Source organism: Mya arenaria, chromosome 3 (assembly GCF_026914265.1).
Source record: "Mya arenaria isolate MELC-2E11 chromosome 3, ASM2691426v1".
In the NCBI taxonomy this organism is placed as follows: domain Eukaryota; kingdom Metazoa; phylum Mollusca; class Bivalvia; order Myida; family Myidae; genus Mya; species Mya arenaria.
In genome coordinates this window covers 81,794,683-81,821,640 of record NC_069124.1, presented here as the reverse complement: position 1 = coordinate 81,821,640, position 26,958 = coordinate 81,794,683, and the positions used below count along the sequence as shown (strand labels likewise).

General features: G+C 35.9%; 2 protein-coding genes across 8 annotated transcripts in view; both read left to right on the top strand.

The window, feature by feature from the left end:
- Positions 1–16,631, top strand: part of LOC128228735 (WD repeat-containing protein 93-like) — a 30,861-nt gene extending 14,230 nt beyond the window's left edge. For 6 of the 7 annotated variants that reach the window (XM_052940220.1, XM_052940216.1, XM_052940218.1 and 3 more), the window contains 7 exons: positions 171–231; positions 1,721–1,877; positions 4,337–4,535; positions 5,456–5,582; positions 7,935–7,967; positions 10,729–10,764; positions 16,359–16,631. In XM_052940220.1, the coding sequence (XP_052796180.1) occupies positions 171–231; positions 1,721–1,877; positions 4,337–4,535; positions 5,456–5,582; positions 7,935–7,967; positions 10,729–10,743 (592 nt within the window). In that variant the 3' untranslated portion in view covers positions 10,744–10,764; positions 16,359–16,631. The remainder of the gene's footprint in view (positions 1–170; positions 232–1,720; positions 1,878–4,336; positions 4,536–5,455; positions 5,583–7,934; positions 7,968–10,728; positions 10,765–16,358) is intronic. The other variant, XM_052940215.1, reaches the window with a different exon arrangement.
- Positions 16,632–19,430: 2,799 nt separating this feature from the next.
- The window catches only part of LOC128227643 (uncharacterized), a 57,137-nt gene continuing 49,609 nt past the window's right edge, over positions 19,431–26,958 (top strand). The window contains exon 1 of the mRNA XM_052938365.1: positions 19,431–19,567. The gene's annotated coding sequence lies outside the window, so the exon portion shown is untranslated. The remainder of the gene's footprint in view (positions 19,568–26,958) is intronic.

Genomic DNA, 26,958 nt, shown 5'->3' with positions numbered 1-26,958 from the left:
AATAATATCAACTAAAATCAAATTAAATTGAAAAACATTTTTTAATTTAGGTCCTAAACAAAAAGAATCAAAGTTTTACAATATTCTGGACAAAGGTATTTTTTTTCTTTGATAAGTACAACAAAATAACCTTTAAAACAATAATGAAGTCGCTTTTTTCACATCTGCAGAGTGGAGAAGGATGATGATGGCATCACCTTGCTGCAGCCCTTTGACAAGCACCCAGACCTCGTGAGTACACACACTGTTTACCTCCCTTTATAGCCGTGAATTCCTGCTAGCTGCTAGGACATCTTATATTATAAACATTGCAGGGGCTGATCCAGAAAGTCTTGTTAGAGAGGGTGTAACTTAGGGCAAAACCTTTTGGCACGTGCCCCTCCCTCAGAACCGAAAGTTTATGGCATAAACTGTTTGCATGGGGATTTGGGGTAACTCCCTCAAGAACATTTTAACAATTTATAATCAGAAATGGTGCATTATAATATTACTTTTTTCTCCCATTAAATATTGATATAAAAATTAAACTGGGACAATTTGAGTGGGGTTGCTAGTGCATAAAAAATTATGCTCTTGGTCCTTAATATACTTGTTTTTGATATCTATGCATAACGATATACCTATATTATAAAGATATGTGCATGTATATTATATATATGATTTATTGTTCCACTAAATTGGCATGTTTTATTTTGGATTCCTTAGAGCATGCAAGAGGTATTTACACTATTATTGTAATGGATAATGCAGTGTCACTGGCATACCGGATGCACTCCACATTGCCATACATTCCATTGGATGAGCTCAAACTGTTTAACATTTACAGCAGGCATAAATCAATCTTACTTAACTGATCAATAACAATATATAAAAATTCAATATATAAAACTTAATTTAAAATTTGAGATGAAACATTAAGGATAAATGCAAAATGTATTGTAGTAAATCATTAATCATGTTAATAAAAGGTAAATTTCCAACATTACTGTCTACACACATTGATGACTGTAATTTGTTTAAATATGTTTTTATTAAATCCATTCATTGTAATTCTTAAAGTTTGCTAAACTAATTACTTCATATCAAACATTTAAGACACAATCAACTTCTGATTGAAGTAAAAAGTATTTTCACAAGAAAGCCAATGAAATTGCTTAAGTCTGTGTTCATGTCATTTGATAACTTTTAAAGTTTAACTAAAATTTCAAGTTATTCTGAAGGAAATAAATAAAACAAAAGATTGTCTTATTTTAAAAAAAAATAGTTTTAATTTCAAATTTACTGAAGAATCAATATTTTATTTAGGAATTTACTTTGACTATGTATAAATCACATGGTGAGAATGCTCTAGTTGAGTGAGGTGATCATGTTAGATGGTGATCATGTATAAAAGGCCGTACCAAAGCCTATCCCAAACTTAGCATCTGCATTCCTTCAGCAATATGTTGTAGCTTTCATGTGCAGTAATATCTTGTACAGTGTTGTCAAATATTTGCTTACAACATAAAACAATATTGCTTGGATAAATAAACTGCAGACTATGTCTAAAAACAAATGCTTTTTTTAATGATTTAATTTTTGAGGTTTGAATTAATCTGATTCCAAAATTGTGCTCTTAAAATTTATAGGATAAGAAAAAAAAGCAGCTAAAAAAAGTTTATGTTATAAGTAAAATTAAATTTGTTTTATTCCATGTCACATATGTTGAAATATCATGCAGATGTTGGTAGTGACACGTGACGGGTCTGTCCAGGTGCGGGACTGTCTTCAGGGTAATGTGGTCTGCCAGGTGAACCTCCCAGGCTCGCACGAGCTCACCGCACCATGGGAACCCATCATTACTCTTGGGGGACAGGGACAGTCTCTCTTTGTCAAAGGTGGGTGCACAATGAATAGAGTAACATCTACCGGTATATGCCTAATTTGCCTCTATTTCCTGGCCCTTTAGTGAACGTATAATTTAATGTAGTCTTTTTGGGTATAGAATGTCCTCACAATTCTGAAAAATGACTAGGCTCAATAGCCTGAAGCGCCAAAAAAACACCAAAATGAAAAGCACTACCGTATTTGTTAGGGTGTGGAATGCATAAACTTTCAGTTGCAAGCTTTCTAGCTCGCTCCACTCGCATTCCATTTATTGTGTCGCCTGAAATGACGACATATCGGGGTTACTTTTGTCGGCGGCGGTGTCCGCGTCCCATTTTCGCTTGTCCGGGGTATATCTCCTAAACTATTAGTGGTATCAACTTGAAACTTCATATGAACATAGATCTAATTGAGGGCAAGTGCAGTGCACAAGAACTGTTACTCTTGCTTCCATATTTTTAGAGTTATTGCCCTTTGTTATTTTTCATGCTTAAAGTTTTGTCCGGGGCATATCTTGTAGAATATAAGAGTTATCAACTTGAAACTTCATATGTAGATAGATCTCATGGAGGGCAAGTGCAGTGCACAAGAACAGTAACTCTTGCTTTCTTAGTTTTAAAATTATTGCCCTTTGTTAATTTTCATGCTTAAAGTTTTGTCCGGGGCATATCTTGAAGAATATAAGAGGTATCAACTTGAAACTTCATAGCTAGATGGATCTCATTGAGGGCAAGTGCAGTGCACAATAACAGTAACTCTTGCTTTCTTAGTTTTAAAGTTATTGCCATTTGTTAATTTTCATGCTTAAAGTTTTGTCCGGGGCATATCTTGAAGAATATAAGAGGTATCTACTTGAAACTTCATAGCTAGATATATCTCATTGAGGGCAAGTGCAGTGCACAATAACAGTAACTCTTGCTTTCTTAGTTGTAAAGTTATTGCCCTTTGTTAATTTTCATTCTTAAAGTTTTGTCCTGGGGCATATCTTGAAGAATATAAGAGGTATCAACTTGAAACTTCATAGCTAGATAGATCTCATTGATGGCAAGTGCAGTGCACAAGAACCGTTACTCTTGCTGCCATATTTTTAGAGTCATGCCCTTTGTTAATTTTCTTGCTTAGGTTTTGTCTGTGGCATATCTTGTAAACTATAGGAGGTTTCAACCTGAAACTTATTCTGTATATCTGATTGAGGGTTCAAATGCCACCTACACTTGAAAGTTAAATGGCAACATCATTGTCTATTAATGAATAAAATGCCAATCTAACAGCTATAATGTCGACAGTAAATAATTCGTCAGGCGACACGTCCGACTCGCGGAGTTCTAGTTTAATGTATTAATCAAATAAATTTTTGCTCACTAAAGGTATTTTTATGTTTTTATGTAATAAATATTACTTCTTACTTGCACTGGATTATAGCAACATAGGCATACACTAGCTGGGAATTAAAGTTGTCTTATTATTGCCCAAATATCTTAAACTCATCATTAAATTTATAATTACTTTAAGCCCTACCATAACCAGCCTACACATTTATATTTTCATCTTGATACACTTTATTTATATCTCGTTATTGTAAGGAATGGCCAGAAAAGTCAGATATTTATAAATATATGAAATCAAGCAATATTTATACTTATTAGTATTCCAGATGTCTGTTCTAAATCAAGCAGTGTTCTGGTTAGTGGTCCAAATATGAGAGATACTCAGGATTTCAGAGGGTGCAGAAACTGAACAATAACTGTGTTTAACATCAAATTTTATGAAATTTTAACCTATGCAAGAAAAAGTACCATATCACTCATTTGATGACATCAAGATTCCCAAGCCTAATTACCTATGTCCGCATTCCACATTCACCCTTGATGAGTCAGATTGCATATACATGAAATACATACCTGGTAGTTAATTATATAAATATATTTAATCATATATGATATCATTATATCATATCTCTAAAAAGAATTATCCTATACATGTAATTTAAAATGAGTTTCTCTTCAGATAATTTAATGCAGTTATTATTTACTAGGTGGTATATGAATTTTATTCTTTGTATTAAGCAGGTTTTCTTATACATGATAACCATTAAAATTAACTTGAAGTCATTAATTAATTAACATTCTTCTATCAGAATGTGTGTTTTGTCCACCTTCACAGCTCTAGGTCATAAACCACTTGGTAAAGAGTAGAATTAATTGTACCATAAAAATAAGTTTTATACTTTTACTTGAAATGATCCATATATTTGACAAGTTGGGACAGGCTGTGACAGCTGCATTTTTTAATGTTGTTATTTTTTGTAAAAAATGTTTCTTTTCTGTTTAATTTATGCTAGCATTTTCTATTCAAAAGTCAATTTTTTCTTTCGTAAAAACAGGAACAGTCAGAGTCTTAATGAATTGTGCATGACTAGACTTCAGTTACACAAATTATATAACCTGTTTTTTTATGATTGTTCCTGCAGGCTCAGAGAGGCTCAAGGCTGGAGAGGAAAGTGAGGATCCCCTGGGTGGGGCCACGGAGAGCGAGGAGGGACTGGTATTTGTGTACCAGCTGCGGTCCTTCCCATCCCTAGACAAATACTGGCAGACGTCCCGACCCCATCAGCCCCTTACTGTACATGTCACCATAGACCAGCGCGCTCAGGCCATTCTCTCTGACAGGTGCAATTTAGATTTGATAGAAATGTTTCATTGATAGTTAGTTAAAAATGTGTTCATTAAATTAAATTCATGTGCACAGTAAGTTGAACTGACTGAACAATCACTCCCTGTGATAGAATGATGAAATGTTATCAATCTTTTTAAGTCTTTACTACTAATTGACTTACAACGAGTTGTTTATTTGTTACGTACCTAATGTTTCTCCCTCTCATTTTTTGGATCTTGATTTCAATCCTTTTGTTATACCTGATTAAATTTAAAAGATTAGTTTTAATATAAGCTTAGCATACACATATATAATGGGTACCATGTGTATTTTTCAATGCCCAATATCGAGGGCACTGTTGAGACAGCAGTTAGATGATTTCTAGTGTTTGCAAATAAACTTAGCATTTCAAGTTTTGAAGGATTGTATGATTATTGCATTAAAATGTCCCTGATCAATCCAGTGAATTTCAAATCTGCAAAATCTATGGCCTGTCATTCCACTTCCAACATCAAAGGAGCCAATGCAGCACTCAAGGATTTGGCATGAACAAAGTGACATGGGTCATTTGACCTGATTCATTGAGTGTATGTTATGTGTTTGATTTTAAATAAATGGCTGTTTTGTTATATCATGTGCAACAAACAACTGTAGAGGTTGGCTTATTCCCTCCTCTTTTTTCGTTCAACCAAACAAAAGGTAGCTTTTTGAAGTGCAGAAACTCTATTCAAATAAGCTGTTAGGCCAGCACAATTTGTGCATCTCATATGTACAAAATGCTAGTACATGTATTATCATGATTTGTTTAAATGATTGACAAGTATGTTTTGGTCAGTGTATTTGCAAACATAAGTGTATGCAACACTGTCAGGTGATTGGTATAAGTATATTGTTCTCAATACAGGCCCTGACCTAACCTTTTTTTTTGCTGCAGGTTGTCCCAGCAGTTGATGCGGAAGGCACGCATGCAGGAGCGGTGGGCGCAAATGAAGGATGAGATTGCCAACATTCACCAGCTTAAGGAGGTGGCTAGGATGAACGCTGAAAAAACCCAGATCGTGGTATGTACTGACAGGCTGCTTGTCTGACTGCGTCAAATTGGGTTTACCTGGGTTTGTCTGGTCTGTCTTGGTCTGCCAGGGTCAACCTGTATATGTTTACCTGCAAGGGTTTACCTTGGTATGTCTGAGTCAACTTGTATAAGTCTACCTGCAAGGGTTTACCTTGATCTGCCTGGGTCTTCCTCTACAGTTGAAGGAGGTGGCCAGTCTGAATGTGATGGCTTTTTTGCCGCATTAAGACATGTACTGACAGACAGGTTTTCCTCGGTCTACCTGGGTCAAAGTCGGTCTGCCTGGGTCTGCCAGGTTTGTTGGCACCTACCTCGGTCTACCTTGGTCTTCTGGGGTCTGCCTGGTTCTTTCTGGGCCTGCCTTGGTTGGGATGGCCCCATCTTGGCCTACCTTGGTCTACCTTAGACTGGCTGAGGATCTACCTAGGAAGGCCTGGGTCTACCTTGGTCTTACTGTGTTTACCTTGGTCTACCTGGGCTTACCCAGGTCTACCTGTATCAGAAAGGGTTTACTGTCTCTGCCTGGGTCTACCTGGCTGGGTCTACCTACTTTGGTCTACCTGCGTCTGCAAGGGTTAACCTGGGTCTATCTGGAATTAAATGGGTCTGCCTGAGTCTTCCAGGGTCTTCTTTGGTCTACCGGAGTCTACGTAGTCTTCCTTGGAAAAGTTTGAACAAAAAGCTCGTTTTCATTAGTATGTTTAAAATGACTGAGCTACATCAAGAAAAAATTGATGCATAACATCATGTCGGCGCGTTGAAAATAGAATAAAAACATGAATGTAGATCACCAAAAAAATGTTATTTACTTCAATGATAACATGTTATAAAGAATACAATCATATGTTCGAAAGACATTGTTGTTGATAATACTGTAACAGCTGCATTTGTTTTTGTAACCACAGTTAACTGTTATGAGGAAATTGAACGGGGATAGAAAACACATACATTAGGATGGAATAATCTGGAATAATTTTTTGAATGACATTTGCAAAACAAATAATTAAGCTTAATGTTAGTGTTTCACTTGCCCCTGCTCGTCAAGGGAGACTACTGCGTAGGCGATTGAGAAACATAGAAAATTGTTATAGTGCCATATAACCTTTATTTTTCGGGGGGAAGTTGGTATTTAAAATCAATATTTTCAACAAAAACGATATTCAGGGTCGTTATGATTTAAACTACGTTTTCAATTAAAGTATACATTTTTAGCTCGACTATTCGAAGAATAGGTGGGCTATACTACTCGCCCCAGCGTTGGCGTCGGCGTCAGCATCCGGTTAAAGTTTTAGGGCAAGTTGAGATTTTCACTTATAAGTCCAATACCCTACATTTAATTGACTTAATACTTCATGCAGTTGTTCAGGGCCATCACATGATGAGGTTAGATAACTCCATATTATTCTTTACACAGATTATGACCGCTGATTGACTATGGAACTTAGGATAAAGTTTTAGGGCAAGTTGGAATATTTATTAATAACTTCTACATCCTTTGTTCAATTGAATTAATACTTCACACAGTTGTTCAGGACCATCACACAATGAGGTTACATAACTCCATATTATCCTAAATACAAGTTATGGCCCCTGATTGACTTAGGTTAAAGGTTTAGGTAAGTAAAAGTTGAGGGCAAGTTGGGATTTTAATCCTGTTCATTAAATGCACTTAATAAAATTCAAAATAATTTACGACCATCTTCCAACAAGAAACATAACTCCATTTTAAGCCTAAATACAAATTATGGCCCTTGAATTTTTTTTTTATTTCCTTTGAAAGGCATATTTGTACATTCTTAACCACATTTTCATAATGGGAAATCAAGTTATTTGAATGACTTGCGTCATTGTTTGGGCGGGCTGGTGGGAGGGCAGCATCAAAGTCACCTTATGTATCGAATAATTTTAGTTGGGTTTGACATAAAGAGACCAAACTTGGTATTATTACATCATTATTGTATTCTAAGTCAAAGCGGCGTAGTCGAGCGCGCTGTCTTAAGACGGCTCTTGTTAAAACACATCGCACACATTTTATCATGCAAAGTGAAAATTTTCAAAACCATTCTTCTGCAATGTATGAACTGGTCCCTTAGTTAAAGCTATATAGTCTGCGCGCCGACTTACACGACTAATGAGAGGTTGTTAAAGAACATTCGGAACATGGATGTCAAAGGACCGTTTTTCCTCAAAGTATTTCGAATAGTCAGAGCTTTAACATAGCCGAATCAAAATCCATGTAATTCACATCTCCTTCTTTTAAGAACCTTTATATAATTATGTTCCTATTTTTCCAATGATGTATTCATATATGCAATGTACATGTATGTAATGATTTCTTCAGAAGTTTGAAAGGATTCCTTATCCGCACTATCAGGTAAACTGTATGTGATTGTGTAGAGCTGTAATGTACTAATAATGGCATGACAGTGTATTACAAATGTATGTATTAGTCTTGTATAAATCAACGTGCTGAACCGTGTGTTCTGGTGTTGGAATGTCAGGTTTTTACCCTGTCCATGCAATTGTGTATAGTTAATATTATGTATTTGGATTTGCATGCGATTGTATTCAGAGTGCCAGAAATATAAAGCTTTTATTTGTTTTAAATCTCTCAGTAATTGATTGCATTACACTAAGTCTCAGTTAGATTGCAATTTTCACTGTAATATTTTTATTTTTATTCATTTTTTAGTTATTGAGAAAAAAAATGAATTATTTCCCCTAGCTTATGATATCATTTTATTGATAAATAAGTATACATGATAGTTTGCACATTTATTTGTTGACGCATAAGCTGCTTATTGCAGCCTTTCGCCCAAATAAGGAGTGTTACCACATACATGTGCAAGTATGATCCCACAACATTCTTCCATTGATTTATAACAGTAAATGATTACTATATGGAGGAGAGAGATATTATGTTGCAATTTGCCCAATACAAGTCCACATAATTATGATGTATGGAGTTTGCGAGATTCTTTGGCCTTTGTTTGATATTTCACTGAATTATATAATGAACTATTTAATCAGTAGAAATTAACAAATTAGAGTTTTAGACAGAACTAAAGAAATAAATGATTTATTGTATTTAAGATTATTAATTTTAAATACTACTTTTATTGTTTGTATGATGATTTCCTCACCCAAGTATCACAAACAATACTGAAGTCAAATCTCATCATATTGATAAAACCTTTAACACTTTTCAACACATTACATTAAATTATTGAAAATGGTTTTAATAGTTTTTACCCATGTTTTGAAGTCTGAGTCAGAGGATCCCGGGTTTCATCCCACCCGTAGCTTTGTCAATGATAGTACAGATCATCACCAAGGGATGGTGAATTATTTTTAATCACATGCCATAGCAGATTTTAAAACAGTAAATACGTTCGTCGCTGAAAAGCTCTACAGAGCTTATGTAACCCAGCTATCTTACCTACCTTTTTAAAAAGCGCATTCTCTGGTAAAATTAGTTGAGTACAAACTTTGTTTAAGGTTCCAAAGATACATATATTCTAGCGAAAATATGTAATTGAGAACAACTCATTGTTTTTGAGCAATTATTCAAGTACATTTTTGCTCTAAAACCTATTTTCTTTGAAATATTGAGACGAAGTTTTTAACAATACAGAACACACTCTAAGAAAGTAAAACCATACAATTGTGAATCATTGTTTGCTTTTATGTGGTAAAATGAATTAAAACAGAGATTGAGATCCGACTTGAGTATTTTTGTGATATATGCATTTTTTTGTGGTTATGCCCAAGTTTGGCATATAATAATTGTTGTTTTGTTTGATGGGCAAATATGTGAGGGCTATAGTCACATAGGCGGCTCCAGGATAAAAAAGTCATGTGAATTAAGCTGAAGACGCTGCCCTCTTATACATTATATTCAAAGTTTCACAAGAATCTCTAGCTTGAAACACTTTTTCTAGTTGGGAAAATGACCTTTCAAACTGAACTGTTAAAATGGTCATGCGTATAAAGGGTAATTTTGTTACGATTTTGATTGAATTTAATTCCTCCATTGTTGACCTGTTTTAAGCTCTACTGGCCAAAGGCCAGAAGAGCTTATGCGATGGTAATGTGTACGTAGTATGTGCGCCCGTGCGTCTGTAAACAATTGCTTGTGAACACAATACAGTCTTCAGTTTTGATTGTATCTTGATAAAACTTGTACAGTATTTAGATATCCATTAAAGCTAATTCTATTTTTAGCCAAGTCTACTTGAGCGAAGTCTTGTTTTAGCCAAGTTTACATGTGATGTCAGAATTGCTTGTGAATGTTTGTTCAAATTATGCCCCTGGGATCATTTAACTGGCTACGCCCCCGGGTTCACAGGTTTGGTATACTTAAATTGGGAAATGTTAAAAAACTTTCTGTCTGAAACAGCTATGCTATTTTGAACAAGGCTTAATTTAGTGGTCCACTACCATGGTTGTTCAAATTATGTCCCTTGGGTCAAAACTGGCACTGCCCCGAGGGTCACAAGTTTCCTAGGGACTTATTTAAGAAATATTTTCAAAATCTTCTTGTTTCAAACCACAAGGCCCATACCTTTGATATTTGTTGTGGAGCATCATATGATGACCATCTAGCAAAACATTTGAAATTATGCCAGGAGCCCTAGGCCAAAAGCTGGCCCCAACCATTTTGACTTACTTTTTAATTTTTTAAGCTACAGCAATAAAATTTTGACCATGTGTACAGTCTTCCAAACGAGCACCAATGTTGGCCTCGGATTTTATTTTTAAAGCTACAGAAATGAAATGAAATTTTGACCATGAGTACAGTTTTGAAAGCAAATATATTTTACCATCAGATTACCTTTACTTGGCACATAATAGTGCATGCAACTAATCTGCTTACAACACTTTCTGTCCTTAGATGTTGAACGTGCAGCGCTTTCAGCTAACCCAAACACAAAATGTGAACTATATATTTGTTGCCTATTACTCGTACGTACATGCTCTGGGTTGAAAATGACCACAAGAGCCATGCCAGTAGAGCATAGACTCTCTTGGGTCTCTTGTTTCTTTTTCTAGTTTATGCAGATTGTTGGTACTTGGGTATGTATACATGCCAGTCTCAACATGGGGATAATCATGCTTGCTATTATAAATTTCAGCTGCCCCTGCCCTAGACCCCCGGGAGAGACGCCCTGGTAAACATGTTCATAATTTTTTTTTTAGCTCTATCGAGTCGCATGTAGTCGTGTGTCCGCTTCCATGTCATGCATGCTTCACATATTCTTACATATAACTGATTCCTTCTAGCTGCAGTAGTTTTGTTGATGCCTCTACAAATTTCTACCTGTCTTTGCTTTTATAGTTTGTTGACTTAACTATTTGGTTGAGGGTTTCATTCCCTTTTTTTTTTACTGTTAACGTGTATGTGCTAGTGGAGTACTCTTGGTGTTGGGTGTTCAGGTTCAGGTGTGAACACTGTGTATCCAATTGCCATTATAGAACTCACTGATGAGCCTGGGTCGGAATATTTATGTGTTTTTAATAGTTTTTAGCTCGACTATTCGAAGAATAAGGAGAGCTATACTACTCACCCTGGCGTCGGCGTCGGCGTTGGCGTCACACCTTGGTTAAGGTTTTGCATGTAAGCACCTTTAAGTCATTATCTCAGTAAATACATCAGTTATTGCATTGAAACTTTGGATATGTATTCCCAACTATCTTACATACTAAATTAATGAAGTTAGATAACAATTATTGGAATATAATGCAAATAATAGGCCGTTATTATTCGACTTAGAAATTCTGGTTAAGGTTTTGCGTGTAAGCACACATAGGTTAATATCTCAGCAACTACTTTAGGTATTGCATTGATACTTGATACAATGGTAATCAACCATCCAACCTACTAAATTAACCAAGTTAGATAACTCTAGTTTGCATTTAATAATTGCCCTTTAATATTCAACTTAGAAATTCTGGTTAAGGTTCTGCGTGTAAGAACACATAGGTTAATATCTCAGCAACTACTTGAGGTATTGCATTGAGACTTTATACAATGGTAGTCAACCATCCAACCTACTTAATTAACCAAGTTAGATAACTCTAGTTTGCATTTAATGCAAAATAATGGCCCTTTATTATTCGACTTAGAAATTCTGGTTAAGGTTTTGCATGTAACCACATTTAAGTCAATATCCCAGAAAATATATCATGTATTGCATTGAAACATTAGATATGTATTCCCAGATAACACTTTTTTGAATATAATGCAAATTATGGGCCTTTATTATTTGACTTAGAAATTCTGGTTAAGGTTTTGCATGTTGAAGCACACATAGGTTAATATCTCAGCAATTACTTGATGGATTGCATTGAGACTCAACCATCCAATCTACTTAAATAACCAAGTAAGATAACTCAGGTTTGCATTAAATAAAAATAATGGCCCCTTTTTTATTTGACATAGAAATTCTGGTTAAGGTTTTGCATGTAACCACTTTTAAGTCAATACCTCAGCGAATACATCATGTATTGCATTGAAACTTTACACACAGGCTCCCATCTATTTAACCTTCTTATTTGATTAAGTAAGATAACTCTATCTTTTATATTATATAATTTTTGCCCCTTTATTATGCGACTAAGAAATTTTGGTTAAGGTCTTGCATGTTAGCAAGCATGCGTTGAGACTTTATATAATGGTATTCAACCACCCAACTTAATTGAATAACCAAGTTAGATAACTGTATTTTGCAAATAATGGCCCTTTATTAATAGACTTAGAAATCTCGTTAAAATTTTGCATGGAACCACATTTATGTTAATATCTCAGCACACCATGTATTGCATTGAAATCGAATCTAACTGTGATCCATGCATGTTTCGCCAAAACTTTTCAATCCTTACATTGAAAAGCGGCGGAATAGTCGAGCGCGCTGTCTCTGTGACAGCTCTTGTTAATTCTTTTAATTTAAACGATTTAATAAACTTTCACCTTCTTCGTTATAACAAATGTTCCAAATAGTTGTTCTATCTTCAATTGGCTTAAATATTGGGAGGGGCCGACCGGGATCTTAAATTGGACCCTCATGCTTTTTAACCATCATTCACTTTTTATCTTTCTTATAATCATGCACTTCATTTATACTCCCTGTTTCATTTGGCATCAAATTTGCTTCTCTGTTGATGTTCTCTTTCGTGTTATGAATCATTACTATTCATGAGTATACATGCATGACGTTTGTTGAAAAAGCAACACTTTGGTGTATTTGATAAAAAAATAATTATGACCTATAAGCCGGAACAGACTTATATTTAGGCCATACGGGTATTTAATGTCCCCAAATTCGCGCCAACCATTTTCCCTGTATAATAATAATAATAATAATGATAGTAATAATAATAATCATAATAATAATAATAATAATAATCATAATAATAATAATAATAATAATAATAATAATAATAATAATAATAATAATTATAACATTAATTATGATTTGAATAGAGGTAAATTAAGTAAAACATTTTTTCCAACTTTTTTTGTTTAGAATTTTTACGCGCTATACCTTATAAAACGCATTATTGAAATCTGTCAAATTGACCTATACCATAATTAGAATAATAATTGATGATAACGGAAGATATAGAATATGAAGTGTTGCTTTTTCTGTTATTTATAGTTGGCAGAATAGAATAGAGTCATTGTTATTGTTGCATTTTAAGGTAATGACAAGTTATATAGCACTCGGGTTGGTGTACAACCCCCATTAACCACTGTTGTGATGAGGGTAAAACCTGTATGCGAGTCAAAAGGAGGTTTAATATAACTCTTGTTCATGATGTGGTTTGCATGCAAACTATCATACACATTTCTCATTTACCACTCATGGAATGGTTTTAAATAGTTAATCGACGTTATCGAAGTTATCAACAACCTAATACTATATAATGGTATCAGTCTTTAAATGAGCAACTTTGCTATACTGTCTGTACAAAGGGATAAGCACATTGATGTCCTCATATAAGCCTCTTGACGGTCTCATATAAGCCTCTTGACGGCCTCATATAAGTCTCTTGACGATCTCATATAAACCTCTTGACGGCCTTATATAAGTCTCTTGACGATCTCATATAAGTCTCTTGACGATCTCATATAAGTCTCTTGACGATCTCATATAAGTCTCTTGACGATCTCATATAAGTCTCTTGACGATCTCATATAAGCGCCTCTTGACGGTCTCATATAAACCTCTTGACGGCCTCATATAAGTCTCTTGACGATCTCATATAAACCTCTTGACGGCCTCATATAAACCTCTTGACGATCTCATATAAGCCTCTTGACGGCCTCATATAAGTCTCTTGACGATCTCATATAAGCCTCTTGACGGTCTCATATAAGCCTCTTGACGATCTCATATAAACCTCTTGACGGCCTCATATAAGTCTCTTGACGACCTCATATAAACCTCTTGACGGTCTCATATAAGTCTCTTGACGACCTCATATAAATCTCTTGACGGCCTCATATAAGTCTCTTGACGGCCTCATATAAACCTCTTGACGGCCTCATATAAGTCTCTTGACGATCTCATATAAGCCTCTTGACGACCTCATATAAGCCTCTTGACGATCTCATATAAGCCTCTTGACGGCCTCATATAAGCCTCTTGACGACCTCATATAAACCTCTTGACGGCCTCATATAAGCCTCTTGACGGTCTCATATAAGTCTCTTGACGATCTCATATAAACCTCTTGACGGCCTCATATAAGTCTCTTGACGACCTCATATAAACCTCTTGACGGTCTCATATAAGTCTCTTGACGACCTCATATAAATCTCTTGACGGCCTCATATAAGTCTCTTGACGATCTCATATAAACCTCTTGACGACCTCATATAAGCCTCTTGGCGATCTCATATAAACCTCTTGACGGTCTCATATAAGTCTCTTGGCGATCTCATATAAACCTCTTGACGATCTCATATAAGTCTCTTGACGGTCTCATATAAGTCTCTTGACGATCTCATATAAGCCTCTTGACGGCCTCATATAAGTCTCTTGACGATCTCATATAAACCTCTTGACGGCCTCATATAAACCTCTTGACGATCTCATATAAGCCTCTTGACGGCCTCATATAAGTCTCTTGACGATCTCATATAAGCCTCTTGACGGTCTCATATAAGCCTCTTGACGATCTCATATAAACCTCTTGACGGCCTCATATAAGTCTCTTGACGACCTCATATAAACCTCTTGACGGTCTCATATAAGTCTCTTGACGACCTCATATAAATCTCTTGACGGCCTCATATAAGTCTCTTGACGGCCTCATATAAGCCTATAAACCTCTTGACGGCCTCATATAAACCTCTTGACGGCCTCATATAAACCTCTTGACGGCCTCATATAAACCTCTTGACGGCCTCATATAAGCCTATAAACCTCTTGACGGCCTCATATAAACCTCTTGACGGCCTCATATAAACCTCTTGACGGCCTCATATAAACCTCTTGACGGCCTCATATAAACCTCTTGACGGCCTCATATAAACCTCTTGACGGCCTCATATAAGTCTCTTGACGATCTCATATAAACCTCTTGACGATCTCATATAAGTCTCTTGACGATCTCATATAAACCTCTTGACGGCCTCATATAAACCTCTTGACGATCTCATATAAACCTCTTGACGGCCTCATATAAACCTCTTGACGGCCTCATATAAACCTCTTGACGGCCTCATATAAGTCTCTTGACGGCCTCATATAAACCTCTTGACGGCCTCATATAAGTCTCTTGACGATCTCATATAAACCTCTTGACGGCCTCATATAAGCCTCTTGACGATCTCATATAAACCTCTTGACGGCCTCATATAAGCCTCTTGACGGTCTCATATAAACTTCTTGACGGCCTCATATAAGTCTCTTGACGATCTCATATAAGCCTCTTGACGACCTCATATAAGCCTCTTGACGATCTCATATAAGCCTCTTGACGGCCTCATATAAGCCTCTTGACGACCTCATATAAACCTCTTGACGGCCTCATATAAGCCTCTTGACGACCTCATATAAACCTCTTGACGGACTCATATAAGCCTCTTGACGACCTCATATAAGTCTCTTGACGGCCTCATATAAGCCTCTTGACGACCTCATATAAGTCTCTTGACGGCCTCATATAAGTCTCTTGACGGCCTCATATAAGCCTCTTGACGGCCTCATATAAGTCTCTTGACGATCTCATATAAACCTCTTGACGGCCTCATATAAGCCTCTTGACGATCTCATATAAGCCTCTTGACGATCTCATATAAGTCTCTTGACGGCCTCATATAAGCCTCTTGACGTCCTCATATAAGCCTCTTGACGGCCTCATATAAGCGCCTCTTGACGATCTCATATAATCCTCTTGACGGCCTCATATAAATAAGCGCCACTTGACGACCTCATATAAGCCTCTTGACGACCTCATATAAGTTTTTTGACGACTTCGTATAAATATCTCATAGTTTATTCTCTACGGAAAACGCATTATCGATGCTAAATAGACCGTCACAATTCAGTATATTTCTTTTACTTGATGAATGGCAAGTTACAAGAACGTTACAAGAATATTCATAACGTTTCGATGATTTGTCAGTCTTCAGTCGTTAGATCAGTACACATTCCCATTTCGTGGGACAAGAACATCACCATTCTAATTACCCATTCATTTTATTTACAATTATTAATGGATATGGTGATATTTACACTCGCTGTGTGTGTTTCAGATTCCCGAGTCCTCCCAACTGCCGGTGCGTCCTCTAGCGAACCACTCCGTGGCCTGAACTGCCGTTCTTTCTGAGCTCGACTGAACTTATGTGAATAAATATCGTATGATATCAGAAAGACATGATTCCGTCCAGTGTGTATCTATATTTAAAATAAGAGTATTACAATTCCAGCCTTGTTATTGTGTTTTTGCATGCATTAAGCATTCATGTCTAAGGTGTGTTCTTGTAATTGTCTGTGATATATTGAATTTAAATAAAATGTAAATTCAACTGTATTGGCCTTCAATCCATTTGTGTTTTGCCTAGTCATTAAGTAGACCTTCAATTTGAAACCAAACTGAATGTGTGCATACCTCCAATTAGGCGCTTTCACTTGTATTGTTACCAGTGACAGTAAGTTAGTTTAGATGCGGGAAACATCAATCACGCGCTGTTGAAGTTGTGTTGATGGATCCTTATTGTTCAAAGGTTAGAAGGATAAATTACTATTCCATTCGGATGTATTGCTTTCAATTAATTAAAATTCAACATCTTTCATTGAAAGGTAGCCAAAATATTGGGTGAGTCATTGAAGAAAAGGTAAGACAAGTCAATCATGCAAGGTGGACATGTCAACCATCACAACTGTGCATTATGTGCATGTAATGATCACTTCTAATATTCAAAATGAAATTGAACCTTTAACTCAATTTGCAATTAACGAGGGGCGTTTTGATAGTTGTGGCAAAATTGCTGCAAAATCATGGTTTCCTCGCTGCAAACCACTGGATTTTCATTGGTCATTGTAATCTTAAAGTAGAAATCCTATTGGTCATTGTAATCTTAAAGTAGAAATCCTATTGGTCATTGTAATCTTAAAGTAGAAATCCTGTTGGTCATTGTAAAATTAGTCAAATGATTATAAGAAACGAGCTCCTTAGATTCTGATCAGTAATTATTTGAAGTTTATTTCCCCGCGAACGAATTATCCATGAAATAGAGATCATCTTTTAAGGGTAAACACAACGGGTAAAACACTAAAAATATTTGCACATTGATATCGGAATTGATTGTTTTTAGTGTGATAGGTACTGCTTCATTATAGAAATAGGGATATTGCTGGCCCTTTAAAGACTGATACAGTTGTTTCTAACATTGTGATTTTAGTCTGTTCGTGATATTATGGAATGGAATTAATTTATCTGTACACTGAAGCATAAAATAACTTCAATAGGTCTGTGATTAGTACTGTTTACACGGGGAAAATTGAAGTTTTGAATTTGCTGTACTCTTTCCGACTAAAGAAAAACACGAGAATTGGACATTGAATCATGCTTGTTTGTCTAAAGACAATATAGTTTTACCAACATATCGCACACCATTTTAAAGGTAATTGACTTCTTTCCATGTCACTTATTTAAAAATGGATTGCTTTATATGTTGGTTGAGAAATTTGCATAAAACTGGACTCTACCGTGAACTCGGGTAAGTTTGAGTTACATACCTTGTTTCTTTTTTGTATATCAAAGAGACTAAATATCTTCAGATGTGTTGTTTATCTCATTGTATCTACCCCAAATGGTTTTAAACAACATTTAAGTGACAAACAATGATCCAGATGCCTGTGGGTATACACACACTGAATATGCACTGGCACCCTCAGGGCAGTCAATATCTATATTTTATTACACCGAACATTATTAACACTGTCATGACGTCAGAGGGTGACAGTGCGGCAGATGGTGATAGTGCAGGGTGATAGTCGAAAATATTACCCTGGCGTTTCTATATTGCCCTGGCGTTTTTACTGTATGTTCTATAGAAGTGAGGTAAAATAATAACAAATAATCACTCATTAAAAGAGTGATTTTGTAAAACAAGTGTAGCTAGAAAATAAAAGATACTGTATTACAGTAAGTTTCATGCTCTACAATCCTTCACAAAATCCATAGCAGTTAATATTATGATGACCGTGTACAAGTAACATACACTTGTATGTATTAAATTGTAGCTATGTTTTGGCGGTATTTTTCGCATGCATTGAACTTGTGAGTATATCTGCTCACTCGTATGAATGCGCCTTTAATAATAAATTCCAAAAGGGCGCCCCTGAAGGATTATTAGTATCTTCCATGGAGTGATATATAGGTCTTTCCGAGAGTGCAAGATAGGTTCATCCTGACCCGAGCATAGGGTGTTTTGCAAAACACCCTGCGCCAGGGTTGGGATGAATATGTCTGACACGAGCGGCTTTGGTAGATGCTTTTTCTCCCACCTCAGTTAAACAAAATAAAGTAAAAATGTATTTTTTGCTGGAACTCTTTTGAGCGTAGTGAACACAAATGCGTATGGATATGTGGTAATACGTGGTTGTCATGGATCTGCGCGAAGTGGTTCAGATTATATCAATAGTCAAATCGGTCTTTAAATAGTTCTGAGGAGAGTGCAGCATTATTTCTTAAATGGTGCGTGAAAACCTTTTTATGGTGCCATTTGAGAAATAATTAATTAGCATTCTAAATATTGCCACAAGACAAGGTTCCCATGATGTAATAGATGACTGTCTTCAACAAGGGAGGTAAATGAGTGAGGACAATAAAAAAGGAGTTCCATACGGGTACTTGTTTTATCTTTGCCCGTGGGCATGATAAGAATTTCTAGCATGGTAAAATGTTTGGATCTACTTATCTGAGGTGGGTGAAAAGTTGTTATTGGAACAACCCTCAGTTCCTAATTAATTATCAGAGGCTGTTGGAAAGCTATGAGCAATATCTAGGTATGGAACAGATACAGTAGTAATTAAATTTTGCCCCGAATGAAAGAAACGCTTTAGAACCTCCGTATTTCATGAAATCAGTTCTAAAAAGCTTCACGGCCTTTATCAAACACTCGTTGAATAATGCTCAGCTATTGTTTGTGACATAAATTTGAAGTTACTTTAAGCATGAAATAAATGACGGTACTAAGGTAAGGAATGTTTTATGACCATTAAAGTTGCAATACCAAGTTTTTTAAAGTAAGCGTTTGTTCGGTTGACAGTGACGAATGACCCATTCATCACGTTAACGGCCGCGGCTCACTGAGTCGTGACGGAAGCCACCTTACGTTAAGCGGTAACGTTCTGCTGTAACTCTGCCGATGAGCGTTTCTTACGTTCAAATGGTCATCAGAATCGCTCGGAATAAGTGTTAACCCTCGCGGAACTATGTGCTTAGGATAACTTCTCAGTAAGTTGTATATTAGTTATGGATGTTTAACTTATTCTTTATTTAAGGACCATTTAAGTCAGATAAGATATAACAAGATGACACTCAAAACAGTTTAATACATGTACATGTGTTTCTAAACAAAACTTATGTTTGGAATATGTTTTGTTATTGTGTTAAATGAGTTTGTTTTCATAACAAAACCAGATCTGCTATTCAAATGGTTTATTAAATACTTGTACTGATACTGAGAAAAAAAATATCGTGTGAGTTTGATCACGTCAATTCAAGCTAGCCTGTCCACAATGTTCTTAAGAGGTCCTGAGGATAACAAGTGCAATATTGTACAACAACTTTAATAACATGTCCCTTCCTATGATTCACAGGGCCGAAATGTTCTTTGTAAAATATGCACACTGAACAGTACCTGAACTCTAAGGGTAATATTTTTATTTTATTAATTCTATTTAGATACTGTTCTAAGCCTAAACTAGTTCTAATTTGGAGTCACTTCCCGAAGTTATACGTTATTGGTGTACAAAAGAAGATATAAGTACTACGGGTATTCATAGGTTTCGTGTAACAACCACAACAACTACAACACCAACATCATCTTCGTAATCAACCATGCACCACCAACAACAACATCATCATCGTAATCAACCATGCACCACCAACAACAACATCATCATCGTAATCAACCATGCACCACCAACAACAACATCATCATCGTAATCAACCATGCACCACCAACAACAACATCATCATCGTAATCAACCATGCACCAACAATAACAACATCATCATCGTAATCAACCATGCAACACCAACAACAACATAAAAATGGCAGGCCGGTCAAGACATGTACATAAATTCAAGTTCAGCCTCATTATTTACCTATCGTAACAATGAGTTAGATGTTTTGTTAGTTGAAAACATGTACACGAATGTAAAATGAAGAACCTCAACGAAGATTTCTCGAGAATTTAAATAAGATGAAGCGTAACTATTTGGGATTGATGATTACCTTACCTTTAACACATGCTATGCAAAACAAACTACATTCGTCGTTTGATGTTTAGTGTTGTCATTTACTGTTTCATACGTTGACAGTATTGAACTGTACACATGGAGAGTTACAATACTGATAGCTGTCTAGATTGCTTTACAACCATATACTAATTGTTACGTTCATAAAAATGTTTTCCGTTTAAACAGTCCTGCATATTTCATTTAATACGTTACACTTTTACGCCGTTTATATGACGCGTTTTACCATCGGGGGACAATTTTACCCCAAGGGCAAGTATATGCATATAAACGCAAATAACCACTGAGGAAAGTTTACCTTCGGGGCGAATTTGCCCCATGTTTGGAGGTGCAGTAAATATTTCATTGAAGTATTTCATGTCATTTAAATCCAGCAACTAATTTGGCTCCGGAGGTATTTCGATTTTTGTGGTTCTCAGCATATATTTTAAAAATAAATCGAACTTATAAACACAAAATAATTTATTTTAATCAATATTTTTACGAACTTGCTTGGGAAAAAAGGTTTTTAAAAGCGATGTTTTTTCGCATCTACATATTGCGTAGTTATTTGGTCTCAATGAGGCATGTATAAACGTATCAAAATGTAGTGTTTAAGCCTTCCAATATTCAATATGCTCAAAACTACGGCCCTCTATTCCGTCAATACACTGAACTTTTGATGTTAAACAGTCTAAAACACCATTTTGATTCATATTTTTTTTCATTTGTCTAAAAAATACCCTAGAGGCAAATTTGTCAGATTTTCCTCGTGTGCAAATGTTTGTCATTTAAACACTTACTGTATATATTAGAACCTTTTTTCATTCAGATCACTGTAAAGCATTTTGGTATGTTATTACAAATAATAACGGAGAAAAGAAAGTTTTCCTCGGCAAATGAGCTATTAATTCTAAAGTAGCCAATACTAGTTATGGTTGAAATTTGAAACATGACTTATTTATTCATACGTTAATGAGTTTCAATTTATACTATAACACATTTAATGAGTATCAAAGCTAAAACCCTCGTAATCATCAGTTCACAAATTCGGTATTGGAATGCCGAACATGATCCGCAATGTACGCTTGGCCACGACATCTCGTAGATCTGAATTGATTTGCGAAGACGTTCTGTCCCATAACTGAATTAACGATTGACGCAATGCGTCGAACGTAGGGGGCTTTGTTGGTAGTTGACGTAAACGTCGTTCCATTTTGTCCTACACGTGTTCCGTTGGTAACTGATCTGGTATGACAGCAGGCCCTGGTAGAACATCAATGTAAAGTTCCTTACTGACCTGTCTTACTACAAGCGCAGAGTGTGGTCCTGCATTGTCGTATTGAAGCGCCTTGTGACGTCCATCACACGAATCAGTGATTAAGCCGAATAATATAATCCCTGTAGAGATCCCCCACCGAAGTCATTGGAATGCCTAAAAGAAGAGGTATGACTCAAAGAGGGGTAATGCCATGTGTTGAAGTTACTCCCTACACCGTAGAACTTCCGCCGTCCAAGCAGCTTACAGACTTGTACGAAAAAGGGTTCACTAAAACATTTACTAGAACGTCGATACACCCTGCGGCCGTCACTACTATCCAAATGAAATCGACATTTATCAGGGAACATGAATCTTGCCCCAGACAAGTCATTTCTAGCAAAGTACATGTAGATGCTGCTCAAACCAATCTAACCTCGCTTGTTGACGTCAGACATGGAGGTTTGCATGGCGTCGCGGTCTTATGTTATGAAGGCGTAGACGATTGAGTACAGTTCTGAGACAAACTGGAAATGAATAAAGCTCCCTGCAGTAAAGGTTGATTTCTGAAGCCGATTTCCGGGATGCGCGAGCCTGATGCGTGCGGCTGAACGACACACGCGGTGCTTGCAGCATCCCAAACCCCTGATTGTGCTCATTTCCACTGTGATATCTGACGTCACTCTTTTCCATTAAATCTCTGAGCGCTTTCATTGTTATGCGCTCATTCAGCCGAGCGGTCATTGCTTATAGTTTAAATAAAGAATAATTGATGCATGATTTTATATCCTTAGGTCATAGTTTCGTTAATGGAATACTTGCCAATAGAAAAAAGTGATGCGTTGACAGGCGGCAAACAAGTAAATTAATTAATCCGATCCACAAAACTAAGATCTCAAGAAACTGTTTTCATTTGCATTTTTTCACGTCAGACGTTCTTTTCTGCTCGTCGTAACAATAATAATAAAAAAAACAGTACAAAAATAAACATAAAAGGAACTTAACAAACCGCCCATTTAACAATATACATGTAAAATAGGTCATACACACAGTCATAACAATATATAATAGGCCGTACACACAGTCATAACAAGATATAATAGGCCATACACACAGTCATAACAAGATATAATAGGTCATACACACAGTTATAACAAGATATAATAGGCCGTACACACAGTCATAACTAGAAATAATAGGCCATACACACAGTCATAACAAGATATAATAGGCCGTACACACAGTCATAACAAGATATAATAGGCCGTACACACAGTCATAACAAGATATAATAGGCCGTACACAGTTATAACAAGATATAATAGGCCGTTCACACAGTCATAACAAGATATAATAGGCCATACACACAGTCATAACAAGATATAATAGGCCGTACACACAGTTATAACAAGATATAATAGGCCATACACAGTCATAACAATATATAATAGGCCGTACACACAGTCATAACAAGATATAATAGGCCGTACACACAGTTATAACAAGATATAAAAGGCCGTACACACAGTCATAACAAGATATAATAGGCCATACACACAGTCATAACAAGATATAATAGGCCGTACACACAGTCATAACAAGATATAATAGGCCATACACACAGTCATAACATGATATAATTGGCCGTACACACAGTCATAACAATATATAATAGGCCGTACACACAGTCATAACAAGATATAATAGGCCGTACACACAGTCATAAAAAGATATAATAGGCCATACACACAGTCATAACAATATATAATAGGCCATACACACAGTCATAACAAGATATAATAGGCCATACACACAGTCATAACAATATATAATAGGCCATACACACAGTCATAACAAGATATAATAGGCCATACACACAGTCATAACAAGATATAATTTGCCGTACACACAGTCATAACAATATATAATAGGCCTTACACACAGTCATAACAAGATATATTAGGCCGTACACACAGTCATAACAAGATATAATAGGCCATACACACAGTCATAACAATATATAATAGGCCATACACACAGTCATAACAAGATATATTAGGCCGTACACACAGTCATAACAAGATATAATAGGCCATACACACAGTCATAACAAGATATAATTGGCCGTACACACAGTCATAACAATATATAATAGGCCGTACACACAGTCATAACAAGATATAAAAGGCCATACACACAGTCATAACAAGATTTAATAGGCCGTACACAGAGTCATAACAATATATAATAGGCCGTACACACAGTCATAACAAGATATAATAGGTCGTACACAGTCTTAACAAGATATAATAGGTCATACACAGTCTTAACAAGATATAATAGGTCGTACAAAGTCATACCAATATATAATACGCCATACCCACAGTCATAACAAGATATAATAGGTCATAAAAGGCAAAACAAGATATAATAGGCCGTACACACATTCATAACAAGATTTAATAGGTCGTACACACAGTCATAATAAGATATAATAGGTCGTACACAGTCTTAACAAGATATAATAGGTCATACACGGTCATAACAAGATGTAATAGATCGTACACACAGTCATAACAAGATATAATAGGCCATACAAAGTCATACCAGTATATATTACGCCATACCCACAGTCATAACAAGATATAATAGGTCATACAGGCAAAACAAGATATAATAGGTCATACACAGTCATAACAAGATATAATAGGCCATACACACAGTCATAACAAGATATAATTGGTCATACACAGTCAAAACAAGATATAATAGGTCATACACAGTCATAACAAGATATAAAAGGCCACACACACACAGTCATAACAAGATATAAAAGTCCATACAAAGTCATAACAATATATAATAGGCCGTACACACAGTCATAACAAGATAGAATAGGCCATATACAGTCATAACAAGATAGAATAGGCCATATACAGTCATAACAAGATATAATTGGCCGTACACACTGTTATAACAAGATATCATAGGCCGTACACACAGTCATAACAAGATATAATAGGCCGTACACACAGTCATAACAAGATATATTAGGCCGTACACACAGTCATAACAAGATATAATAGGCCACACACACAGTCATAACAAGATATAATAGGCCATACACACAGTCATAACAAGATATAATTGGCCACACACACAGTAATAGCAAGATATAATAGGCCATACACACAATAATAACAAGATATAATAGGCCATACACACAGTCATAACAAGATATAATAGGCCATACACACAGTCATAACAGGATATAATAGGCCATACACACAGTCATAACAGGATATAATAGGCCATACACACAGTCATAACAAGATATAATTGGCCACACACACAGTCATAACAAGATATAATAGGCCATACACACAGTCATAACAGGATATAATAGCCCATTCACACAGTCATAACAATATAAAATAGGCCATACACACAGTCATAACAAGATATAATAGGCCATACACATAGTCATAACAGGATATAATAGGCCATACACACAGTCATAACAAGATATAATAGGCCATACACACAGTAATAACAAGATATAATAGGCCGTACACACAGTCATAACAATATATAATAGGCCATACACACAGTTATAACAAGATATAATAGGCCGTACACACAAGCATTACAAGATATAATAGGCCATACACACAGTCATAACAAGATATAATAGGCCGTACACACAGTCATAACAAAATATAACAGGCCACACACACGGTCATAACAAGATATAATAGGCCGTACACAGTCATAACAATATATAATAGGCCATACACACAGTTATAGCAAGATATAGTAGGCCACACACACAGTCATAACAATATATAATAGGCCATACACATAGTTATAACAAGATATAATAGGCCGTACACACAGGCATTACAAGATATAATAGGCCATACACACAGTCATAACAAGATATAATAGGCCGTACACACAGTCATAACAAAATATAATAGGCCACACACACAGTCATAACAAGATATAATAGGTCGTACACACAGCCATAACAAGATAAAATAAGCCACACACACAGTCATAACAAGATATAATAGGCCGTACACACAATCATAAAAAGGTATAATAGGCCGTACACACAGTCATAACAGTATATATTAGGCCATACACACAGTTATAACAAGGTATAATAGGCCGTACACACAGGCATAACAAGATATAATAGGCCATACACACAGTCATAACAAGATATAATAGGCCATACACACAGTCATAACAAAATATAATAGGTGACACACACAGTCATAACAAGATATAATAGGCAATACACACAGTCATAAAAAAATATAATAGGCCACACACACAGTCATAACAAGATATAATAGGCCATACACACAGTCATAACAATATATAATAGGCCACACACACAGTCATAACAAGATATAAAAGGCCACACACAGTCATAACAAGATATAATAGGCCATACACACAGTCATAACAAGATTTAATAGGCCATACACACAGTCATAACAATATATCATAGGCCACACACACAGTCATAACAAAATTTAAAAGGCCGTACAAATGGTCATAACAAAATATAAAAGGCCATACACATAGTCATTACAAGAGGCCGTACACACAGTCATAACAAAATTATATAGGCCAAGAACACAATTATAAAGAGATATATTAGGCCAGGCTTTACAAACAGTCATTACAAAATATAATGAGAAAAAAACAAAACAATGATAGAGCGAAATAATTTACAAAACATCAAGAACAACGTTTGTCATAATGAACATACAGCATATGCATAATGATATAAAGCTCTTCGAACAGAATCAAAACGCAATATATAATCTTTACCATTATATTCTTAATGTCGTCTTAATTGTTATAAGTTCGGCGTCACCGCGACCAGAAGCTGCAACATGTACGATTACCATTCATCATTGTCGTCTGTGTATCAACAACATAATCAACAGCTCAAAAGTTGTGCTTGTAAAAAGCTGTTATAACTTCTTGGACATGCCTGGGACCTTGGGGTGAGGGTTCCATCATTGTCCATTATGCTTTCTAACACAAGTATGACACATTTATATGTCTGTTTCTTTAACACGCGTATAAGATAATACTAGTACTTT